The sequence below is a fragment of the Phacochoerus africanus genome, chromosome 11, assembly GCF_016906955.1.
Source record: "Phacochoerus africanus isolate WHEZ1 chromosome 11, ROS_Pafr_v1, whole genome shotgun sequence".
NCBI lineage: Eukaryota > Metazoa > Chordata > Mammalia > Artiodactyla > Suidae > Phacochoerus > Phacochoerus africanus.
In genome coordinates, this window is record NC_062554.1 from 2,688,162 (window position 1) to 2,700,117 (window position 11,956).

Here is an 11,956-nt window from a genome sequence, read left to right on the forward strand (position 1 = left end):
CCCTGCCCCCCCCAACCTAATCATTCCTTTTCCTTACAGGTAACGCGATATGCACGCTGTTTGTAGAATAGCTGTGCTTCGAAATTTATTGAGATTGTGAGTGTTCCATGTACATTTGAAAGAAGATATAATTTTTGTGATAATAGTTTGCAGTTTAGTATGTATTTGTATTATCTAGTTTTTGTTATATTTATAGCTTTTAAAATTTTTGCTATTTTTTTGTCCATTTTCTCTGTCTTGAGTTGGGAAAGGTATATTAAAATCTTCCCTTTATGTATTTCTCTCTATCCCTCATTGCATCTTCTGTAGAGTCAGCTTTGTGAAAGTTATTATTGGATATACAAATATTAATAACTGCTACCTTCAGCCTTTAGAATTATAAACCTGAAAGCAAGACACATATTATTCCCAATACACAGATAAAATGACTGACTCTCAGAAAGATTTGGTCAGAAAGATTTGGTGGTTTATTCAGTTCACAAAGCTACTAAATATTCTCTCTAATCTGAAGTGGAAAAATATTGTTTCTGCTGGAAAAATTATTTTTATTCAGCGCTAACTGAGCAAATCTTCCTCTGCTGATTCTCAGCTGTATAAGCAGAGAAATAATCAGTGAGCAGTGGTGTTTAATTACTCTCCAGATGGTTGTAAAAGTGCATTATGCTGATGTTACAAAAGTAAAAGCAAAGTAACACCAATGAAACAATTATGAAGGAAAAAGGTGAATACATATGGCTATAAAATTGTGACATATTGTTGACCTATACAGACAATAGCCTGTAAATAATGGGAGAAACACAGCGAAAGAAGAAATAACTATATACATAAGGAAGCCAGATATTTGTGCCTATCAGGGTGTGTAGCTCAAGATTTACACAGCAAGAGCTTTTACTCCCAGATGAAATATAAATAAATTGTGTGAGAAATAAATCCTAATCAAAAGTCCCTGGACCTTGATTGTTCTTATAGTAACTGCCATCCTAAGACTCCGTCACCCATTTACTATGGGGTAAGATATTCCAATAGCGAATTTCTACTCCAACAATCATGAAACATTGAAATGGATTAAACACATTCACAGGCAAGCTTTTGATCCCATGCCTGGAAGAAAACATAAGGGAAAAATCCTTGAGACTGGTCTTGCCAATGTTTTTTTGAAACTGGTATCAAAGACACAGGCAACAAAAGCAAAAATAAACAAGCAGGACTACATCAAACTGAAAATTTTCTGCACAGCAAAGTAAACAACCAGAAAAATAAAAGGGAAACCTACAAAAGAATGGGTGACAATATTTACAAACTGTATTTTATCTATTTATCTATCTACATATATGTGTGTGTATATGTGTGTGTGTGTGAGACTTATTTCACTAAGTGTTGTATTCTCTAGGTCCATCCATGTTGGTGCAAGTGACAGTATTTCATGCTTTTCACGGCTGAGTAATATTCCAAAGACAAACACTATATTATATCACTTGTATGTGGAATCTAAAAAGTAAATACAAATCAACTTATTTACAAAACAAAAACAGACTCACAGACCGGGAGAACAAACCATGGTTACCGAAAAGGCAAGGGAGGGGGAGAACCAATCAGGAGTATGAGATTATCCAATACAGACTACTATATGTAACAGATGAGAAATAAGGGTTTACCATATAGCACAATACCAAATATCTTGTAATAATCTAGAATACAATATAATCTGCAAAAAAAAAACCCTGAATAACTCTGCTCTGTACCTGAAACTAGCACAATGTTGTAAATCAACTATATGTCAATTAAAAAGCGAACTTAAATAATAAAGATAAAATTCCCTTACAATATAATGACAGATTGAAAACACATCACAACAAACAGATTGGAGTGAAGAAACAGCAACGGGACATGAGTAAAGATACTTGGAAAGAGTAAATTAACCCCATTCTTCTGGATAGGTGTGAGCACATATGGAATCACAGTGAGATACTGTAAACCAGAATAAACAATAATTTTTTATTGAAAAAAGATGTAAAAATTATCAAGGAAAAAAGAAAAGAAAAATGCATCATGTATCTATAATGAAAAGAATGAAACTTGGATTCAATAGGAAAATTCCAATGGGAAATATGACTTGACCGATAAGTTTTAAAAATCTGAACAATAAATAAATAATTATATTAGTACCAGAATAAAATGAAAAGAAATATGGATAGGGAAATCTCAGTAACACAGACAATAAATGACTACAATATTTTCCATTTAAAAAGAATATTGATGAAAAAGTAAAATATTAGTAATTTCAACCTCAAATGCTTCAGAAAAATAAGGATCTGTCCTTATTTGGCATATGGTTCAAAGACTTGTGTTTTACAGAAATTACTCAAACCTGTTATTTTCTAAGACCAGTTAACATTTTTAATAGGTGGCCATAATATCCTCAAATAAACAATAATTTATAAAACCAATTAAAAGTGAGAAATAATGAGGAAGGATGCAAAAGTCCACTTTTCTATGGATATAAACTAAAGGACGGGCAGATCTCTATGTGCATATATTTTGCACTCTTGGTTCAGCTCCCAAAAAGAGAGACTTGATTCCCTTTCAACTCATAACTTACAGAATTTTTCTTTGTTTAGAGAAAGATCGGGAATTAGAGCATATTCACAGAATTCGATCTATGACTACGAAAATCAAACCAAACAAAAAACTACCAAAAATCCCATGGTATCTCATTGTCTAGCTAGCGATAATAGAGTGAGCTGTGCCCAATGAGAACCCTAGGGAATATCCTGTTTGCATAATCTCTCAGGACCCTCATCTTTTAATATCTACTCAGAGAAAGATTCAACTCAGTGTTGGTGCTTAAAAAGTATTTAATTTACCCAAGAATACAGCCAGAGATTGAAATGAAATCCAGGGAAAATTCCAGTTCATGTCCAACTGTTAGGAGAGGGGGCTGAGAATCACTAGGATCCAACACCGAACTCTGGTTCTGCAGCTTGGATCACTGATCTCACTTTGCTGGACCCGCGGGCAGGTCCCTCACCTGTAGTTCCCCATCTCTAGTACAAACTCATCCCTGGTCTCCAGGTAAGAAGGAGAAGGACGCTGAAGGAATCAAGTCTCTGCAGAACCAGACTTCTTGAGTCTATCCTGGAAGAAGGGCTGTGTCCTTATTTTTACAGTCCAGTCCATTTGGGAGAAGAGGTATTTCTTTTTCTGTCTTCTCTAGAATTCTCAGTCTTAGAAATCTTGCTACTGAGCTCTTACTGAGGGGGTCACAAGAAACCAAAAGGCCCATTGTCTCTCAACCTAGCTACCCCTTTTCAACCACCAGAATCTTTCTGTGCTCTGACCTTTTGTCCCTGTTACCATAAGGTTCTTGTGCTCTTGCTTTTCCCACATTTTTCTGGGCGATACCCACTGGCCTCACAGGGACACATCTAGGACACCAGACAGAGCTTCTTGTAACTTGCCACTCACTGTATGGGAGGTGGTCAGGGGCCAGGGCACAGGAGTGCTCATGTTTGGTGTGTGCCCTGCCCCAGAACCAGTGTTCAGGCTGCCGCCATGTTGCATGCGCCTTCTCAGGGGTAAGACCGAGAAAGAACAGAACTGCATATTGAGGCTCTGTTCCTTTTTCCACGAGAAGAGGAACAACCAGTGATGCCCTCTCACTTCCACCAGTTGTCCAGGTGATCACAGCTTGGGTTACTCCTTCTGAGTGATCACTAGATCTCCTCGCTCCAAGGATATTACAAAGCTGGATCAGCATCAGCTGTGTCTTCCAAATTTCATTTAAGTAAGATTATCAGTGCTTAACAGTATTTTGGTGCAGAGAGGAATCTATTCTTTGCTGGATGCATTCAGTTATTCACTTATTAACTTCGCCAATCACTGAACTTTTCCTGAAAACTTACTATATGCTGGGTGATGTAGTCATATGGATTGAGATAGGATTTCTACACTAAAGAAACATAAGGCCTACTCTGGGAGACCAGCTAATTAACAAATCATGTATAAATTAATAAGAACTGTAAAAACGCATATTATTATACACATATTCCAAAATTCATCAAATCATACATGTGAAATATGCACCCTTCATTACATGTAAATTTACAATGATGAAGCAATAAAAAAGTGGGTTTCTCAGAAATTATCGGGAAATGAGATCAGTAATGGATTATTTTGGTTATTGAGGCTGCAGAGTTATCAACATTCTCTTGTACATTTTATATACATTGTATCTAAAGGAAAGATATTTCTCATTTAGTTTGGCCAGTCCCTCACATTATTCCCTAACCCTTGCCCTTCTGCTCCCTCAAGGCCGATAGACTCCACTGTAGGTACTGACCTGACTCGTTGTATTTCCATCTGCATAGATATTCATGAACTGAGATCTCACTGTAACCACATGGTCTTCAAATCAGGTCCTACTTGGCATCCCATGAGCCAGTGGTCAAGGCACAACCAATCAGAGCACATGTCCCATACTCCCAGCTAGAGGTAGGGTCTTGTGTGTGAAAATAAACCCTTGTATGCATGTCTGCAGTCTTTGACTTTCCTCTGCCTCAAGATGGTCCTGTCTGGTGGGCTGACTCTGCTCTGACATCTCCTTCATTCTGAAGGATGGTTCTGGGGCCAGTACATCAACATTTCCTGGGAATATAAGACTCCAGCCCTCACTCCCAGCCATTTGCCCTGCTACCTTCCCTAACTCATTCTAATCTCCTTTCTCAGGAGCTTGGATTCAGCCAGGTTATTCCTGGCTTGTTCCTGATGTACAGCAATGTATAGATCGTATTTCCTGATGTACAGCAATGTATAGATCGTATTTCCTGATGTACAGCAATGTATAGATCGTATTTCCTGCCTCACCACAGAGCACTGGACCAGTGCCTGACGTCCTACTGGCACACCTCTCCAACTGATGGGATGCTCTGATACAAGGGCAGCATGGACCTACTTAAACACTGTTATACCAGACAAGACACCGCAACTCTGCAGGCAGCTGTCGTGGCTGCATGTGGTCTCCACAAGGGGCCCTCCCTGCTCCCATAGTGTGTGGTGCTGCCTAAGTTTGCCCAGGTCTCCACTGTCCTGGCTCCATGATGATGAGGTCCCAACGTGCCTTAACCTTGAGCACTGCCATTGAGCCTTGATAAAAGGGCCAGGGCTGTGGATTACAACATGATCTAAAATGGTCTTTTAAAATCCCCTTCCTACATGGAAGGATGATACGGAAACACAAAGGAAAAGTTGATTATTGGTTCTGCTCTTTGATGAAATGAGAGAGAAAGTCTGCTGATTGAAAAATAAACTACAAAAAAGAAGAACCGGGACTCCCTACCAACAACAGAAAAGTTGATCATTGGTTCTGCTCTTTGATGAAAGGAGAGAGAAAGTCTGCTGACTGAAAAGTAAACTACAGAAAAAAAAAAAAAAAAAGAACCAGGACTCCCTACCAACAACAAGACCCTTTATATTTTTTTTTCAAATCCACATAATATGTTAGTGCTCTTTTCTACACAGCTTCAGTAGGAATATGGGGATAGAAATGTTAAAAATTTATTTATATTTAGAAATTTTAGAATTTTATTTATTTAACATTTACAAGAATTTTAAGAAGTCAAATATATTTGTTCTTCCAATGAGGGCTTCCCTTTCAAGATGTGGTGCTCAGCCACAGTCAACTTTTCATTTCTCTATTGACGCTTATGTGTAGTTAGGAAGAACCATCAATGGGCACAGAAAACCAAACCTATGTGACTGAATTCATCTTGGTGGGCCTGTCTTCAGGCCAGAGGGCCCAGATCCCGCTGTTTATGGTATTTCTTGTCATCTACCTGCTGACTGTGTTTGGGAATCTGCTTATCATAGCGCTAATTCACACTGACTCTCGACTTCATACACCAATGTATTTCTTCCTTAAAAACCTGTCATTTACTGATCTCCTTTTCTCTACAACAATTGTCCCCCAGATGCTATTCCATTTGCTGGTAACAAGAAAGACGATTTCCATTGCTGGGTGCTCGATTCAGATGATTTTTTCCCTAGTGGCAGGGTGCACAGAAAGTTCCCTGCTGGCGGTGATGTCCTATGACCGCTATGTGGCCGTCTGCAAGCCCCTGCGCTACGCCACCGTCATGACCCAGAGAGTTTGCGTTCAACTGACCGTGGGATCTTGGGCCAGTGGGGCATTTGTATCTCTAGTAGATACGACATTTACTTTAAGTCTCTCATACCATGGCCAGAACATGATTAATCATTATTTTTGTGAACCTCCAGCGCTCTTGAAGTTGGCTTCAGAAGAAACATCCAAAGCTGAGATGGCCATCTTCGCAATGGGTGTGGTGATCCTCCTTGGTCCTCTCTCCCTCATCCTTTTCTCCTACTGGAATATTATCTCCACGGTGATTCAGATACACGTAGGGGAGAGGAAGCTCAAGGTCTTTTCTACGTGTGGTTCTCATCTCATCGTTGTTGTCCTCTTCTACGGCTCAACAGTATTTACCTATATGCGTCCAAATTCCACACAGATGAAGGAGGGGGATAAGGTGATCTCTGTGTTCTACTCAGTCGTAACGTCTATGATGAACCCATTCATTTACAGCCTAAGGAACAAGGACGTTAAGGAGTCGTTCAGGAAAGTACTTGGAAGATAGAGCCCGTTCAAGGCAGTGATCTCTATAGTGACATACAGTTGTTGGGATAAGGCATTCCAAAGGATCCGACATCCCTAATAGCTTTCTCTCTGGAGTGTCTCTAGGCCAAAGCATCAGTAAGGCTCATGCAGTTACCCTTGTACGTCTAGGATGTCCTCAAGTTTATCAGCTGCATCTTGCTCAGGATTACAGATGACTTGCCTCATAATAATGTTTTGCTATTATGTTAATTATATTTATATATTACATTATATAAATATTTTAAAATATTGAACAAGACCTTCATTTCCAGTATTATTGGTTCATTAATCCATGTTCTAAAATCCACAGCTGCTTGTCAGCCTCATTAAGGTAACATCATCTATAGTTTTCTACAGATCTTGGAGTCTTACCTGATGTCAATATGCTAGATCTATAATTTCCAGTGACAAAATGTCAATGATTTTTCTACCCTAAAGCCCTGATCCTGGAACCTTGTTTTTCGTTTTGCTTTCTTTTCTGTTCCTTTTTTTCCCCTATAGCATCCCAAAATATTGCTATACCAATTCAACTGCATATAGGGGAGCTACATAATGTGTGGGATCTCACATTCCAGCAAATATGCTGTATCATTCATGTATCACACATTGCTTCCCTCCAAGGACCATTGCTGGCTTGAGGGAACTAGAGTGGAGTCACGTCCTGCCTCTATCCGAACTCTCAGGTCAGAAGCCCCTGTGACACTGCAGCTGCTCCCCCCGGACATGGTCTCCCCTCTTCTGCAGGTTTGACTGCAGGACGCATTTCCTTTCTGGGAATGGCTGACATATGAGGAGCAATCTGAGAAGGTAGATTGCTCTATGTGATGAACTGGTCCCTTTAGTCTTTTCTAACTACTGATAAAGCTCTTTAGCAGAGCAGACGCACCACCAGTGGCACACTTGCAGTCTCTAACCCATGTTCAGCCTGTTACACGCCCCTCCCTTAGAAGAAAACCCACTGTCATTGCTCGTCCCACCCTCAACTGAAGATGGAACTGTATTAAGTGAAAACTGACTCAACACTCATCACTGTGTAGGAACACTGTCAGCTCCTGCTCCTGGCCTGTTTACAGGGTCTGCGAGCCATGAAAACATAGCTGGGGACCCTCACAGTCCTGCCCATTTCCCCTCATGGTTGCCCACTTCTCCCGGCAGAAGTCCCCGACACAAGCATAACCATGATCTATTCCTCCATTTGCCAGACTTCCATGTTCCTCCTGATGCCCACCCATCTGCTACGGAGCCGTTTGTAGGGATTCTGGTCACATGAAGAAGAGCGCCGCTAACCACAGCCAAACTCCCTCCTGCAACGTGAGAAGGGCAGGGAGCACTTCATCTTCTCCCGGGAGCAATTTCCACCTGGAAATCTGCTCTCACGTCCTGACATTCTCTCTCGTTAAAAAAAGGTTATTGGAATTTATATGACCTTCTCTTAAGATATCTGCAAGCAAAGTGACTGTGAGGGAAAGACAGCACAAGCCAGGGAGAGATGAGAAGCCCTGATGAAAGTCAAGCCTGCCATGTGCACGGCCTGCTTACGAGTACCCGACGCTGTCCGTTCTAGCTGATGATGTCCTCGCTGAACTGACTGCATGGTGTGTCGAATGAGTCTGCAGGGAGAATAACCCAATACTGGATCCACTGCGTGCATATGATGAGTATTGTTTTTGGATTCTGCGGGCCGGCATACCCTATACAAGGAAACAAAGGCCTGCTCTACAGACTCTTTGAGAAACTATGTTATAAACAACAGCAGCTACTCAGACACGCTGCTGTCTCAGGGCCATTCAAAAGCTCCCCCTCCCACTTCCTCTTTTTCTTGCCACTTAGTAAAGGGAAGTTGTATCCCCAAATTGGAATGATCACTGAAAAAGTGACCATGGATCACTCTGAGTTACATAAAACTCAAACAGGGCAAGAAAATATAGATTCTGACACATATTTTTAAAAGAAAGCACCTGCCTCTGACTGGGTGCCAGACCATCAGTGACGGTGCAGCTGAGGATAGATGAATAAGAGCACGAGAGAAGCTAACAAGCTCCTGATGCCACCACAATCTGACAGCTACCCATGTTTTCTAGAACAAACAGTTTTTCAGTTTTTAAAAGAAATAAATTTTCTTTCATTTATGCTACAGGTTGTATGAGGGTTACCTTTGTATTAAATCAACCCATTTAACCTTGATTTCAGTACCACAGTTTGAATTTAGGTATTCGATGAATATCTAATTCCTTACTAAAAATCTATTGAGAACGCTTAGGTGCTGAATATACAGCAATGAACAGTTTCAAATTCCTATCCCCACAGAATTTACATTTTAGAAAAGGGTGATAAAAATGAATAAACAAATAAATGAAATATGTAATATGTCTAATGGTCATAAATGGTATAAGAAAATAAAAGCAAGGAAAAGTAGGCTGCACTTTTAAGCAGGTGGCCGGGAAAGACCTTTCTGAGAAGATGACATTTCAGTTAAAGGGCGTCTTACATCTTACAGAAATTAACATTTGTGCTATGACCCGAAGGTTGAGAAGAAAGAACCAGCCAAGGAGAGACTTGGTGGAGGAGGATCTGGGCGGAGAACACACAGTCTCAGTGGCTTGGATAGGAGGGAGGTTTTCTGAGATCAGGACAGAGAAAGATCCGAGTGTGTGAGGCTTGATGAACGACGGGGATAATGGACGTGAATGAGGGCGCAGAAGCTGGCAGGGGACGGGTCGGTGGGGAATTTGTAGTGGCTTCCTAGGGCTGCCATATTGCCACAAACTTTGTGGCTTGAATCAACAGAAATTCGAAGCTCTGGAGGCCAGGAGTCTGAAACCAAGGCACCTGCAGATGATGCTCTCTCCGAAGGCTCCAGGGGGGGACACTTCCTTGCCTCTTCCAGCTTTCGTGTTCTGGGTGTCCCTTGGCTTCTGGAACAGTAACCCCCACCTCTGCCTGTGTCTTCACAGTGGCTTTGTCCCCTGGTCTCTCTGTCTCCCATCTTCCTGGACATCCCTTATGGGGTCCCAGGTCCACTTACGCATGATGATTGTATCTTGAGGTTTCCCTTAACTACAAATAAATTCGTCGATAGTTGGATGTCTTTTTGGGGTGACACAATTCACCTCATTACAGCCTTGGAAGTCCTGAAAAGGCGACGGATCTTATTTTATGTTCAACAGAAAATCATCCTGATATACTTTTAAAAGGTCTCCTTGCGCATTATATGGACAATGGATTGAAAGAGGACGAGCATGGAAGCAAAAATAGTAATCAGTAAGATCGAGCCCTCGTGGTAGCCAGGAGAGAGATGATAATCTTAGCGGAGCGTTGTAGCAATGGAGAGGCAGAAAAGATGGTAGGACATGTGGGTAGATAGGATGTAGACGTGGGAGAAGAGAGGAATGAAATTTCCCTGCTAAGTCTCTGACCTGAGAAGTTCTGTGGATGACGAAGAAGACTCAAAGAGCGGGACATTTGGTAGGAAAATTAAGGATTCTCTTTGGTCTTGTTTATATGCCATGTACTTTATGCCAAGCTCTTAGAACATCCTTCTGTATCTGAATAGCTACAATAGAGCCTTCATTTAAATAGCCATGACATCTTAAACTGCATCATATACCTCCAGTTATTTTTTCCCAGTAGCTAAAGATAATTAGACCATCCTGAATACAACTGCAGACAAGGGTTCTGAAAGCCCCAGGCAGTTCTTAACTTGGGAGTCATCATCAGGAGGATGCAGAATATACTTAGGTCAGCTCCTTTTAATTACCATCCTTACTGAAAACCCCATTTTAAAAATTCTGACAGAGAACTTGGAGACCCCAGACGTCCTCAGACTGATTTGAGAAACAGCAGTGAAGAACATGACATCATTTAAGATTCAGGTGTTTCAGTTGGCAATTACAACAAAAAATGCCCCAGGGTATCTCTCATTGTAGAAAGATTAAAAAAAAAAAAAAAAGGTTAACAGCCAGGGTGCTCAAGGGAATGCCCTATTTTCAACAGCTCTTAGGACCTCAGGTTTAAAGCCCTCCTTCTGGGAAAAATCTTTCAGACTGTTTCCTTGGTGAATTAGAGATTTTAATAAAATGGTGCTCCTCAGTTTGGGACAGAATAAGACTCATAGCCCAAGTGATGTCTCAACCTTCAGAATCCTTGATAAACTACTTGGAAGTTGTCTATTAGCATACGGATTAGCAGACTGTGGAAACCACACCTTCTTTCATTAACTTATCTCTTCATCACTGACCCCACAGTCCTACGTTTGTCTGTACCAGTCCTTCAGGTGAGAGTGGGTTGGACAATTATGGGAAATTAATTATTTTAGGAAGCCTGAAATCTTGTTTCTGTTCTTTGGGGGTGGGCTTTACCTTTCACTCTCCTGCCCCCTCCCTCTTTTCTACCTGAATTCCAGAGAGAATCTGTGCTCTTCTTTTGCTATTTCTCCTAAGCAATAGCCTCATGAATCCTGTTTTGCAATCCCTGGGGAGGTAAGTTATTGACCAGGGAGAGATACTAGGGGAAGTGCAAAGGTTGTGGACACCCACTGCCTCTCCTTCTGCACCAAACACTAATCTGCCAGATTCTCCTCTGCCCTCCGATGTCTCCATGCTCTCCTTTCCTTGGGTGTGGACACTGGCAGTAGGCAGGACCAGGATGGAACCTGAACCTCCTGCCCTGGGGGACACAGAGAGCATCTTGTTCTGTTCGGATGTCCCCAGATGGCCACACAAGGGTGTGTGCCAGCATATACAGATCCCGGTATCCTGCCCTTTCTCACACTGAACTCACCCTTCCTCATTTGGATGTGGCTGACAGTACGTTCTTTCACCCTTTAACTCAGTGGTCAGTCCTGGGATCTTCGAAGCCAAGATCTTCCCAACCCCAAGCCAGAGTTTGGCATCTCAACAGCAACGTAGCCCCCCTCTCATTTGCATTTTCTCTAAAGAGAGTGGGCGTGTTGGTGCACCACTGTGTTGGTGTGGAGTAGGGTCGTGAGTCCATTTATGCCCTCATTCAGCTCCCCTTTACACTGGTATGCAGATAAGTAAGATAGGTTTTACGACCTTCAGGAAACAACTCAGTCCAGGAAGACAGAATTTAATCAAATACTTAAGGTACGATGTAGCAATTCCTGGAAAGAACTGTGTACAAACATTTTTCTGGACATTGTGAAGATAACAGTCAACCTTGCTATACCTTATATTCTGAGCAAAAACTTAAAGAAAGCAATTACGTTAAAGTTGGCTCGAACTAATTAGTGGGTGATTAAAATTAGAGGGACCAGAATGTTCCTGT

General features: G+C 41.4%; 1 protein-coding gene across 1 annotated transcript; it reads left to right on the forward strand.

The window, feature by feature from the left end:
• Positions 1-5,726: 5,726 nt before the first annotated feature.
• LOC125111781 (olfactory receptor 2D3-like) lies at positions 5,727-6,650 on the forward strand. Its single transcript, XM_047753858.1, has one exon. The coding sequence runs from the start codon at positions 5,727-5,729 to the stop codon at positions 6,648-6,650; it is 924 nt and encodes a 307-aa protein (XP_047609814.1).
• The last annotated feature ends 5,306 nt before the right edge of the window (positions 6,651-11,956 follow it).

What these genes read in the sequence shown, in the direction of transcription:
- LOC125111781 (XM_047753858.1), top strand. Translation starts at nt 5,727, where the DNA reads ATGGGCACAGAAAACCAAACCTATGTGACTGAATTCATCTTGGTGGGC.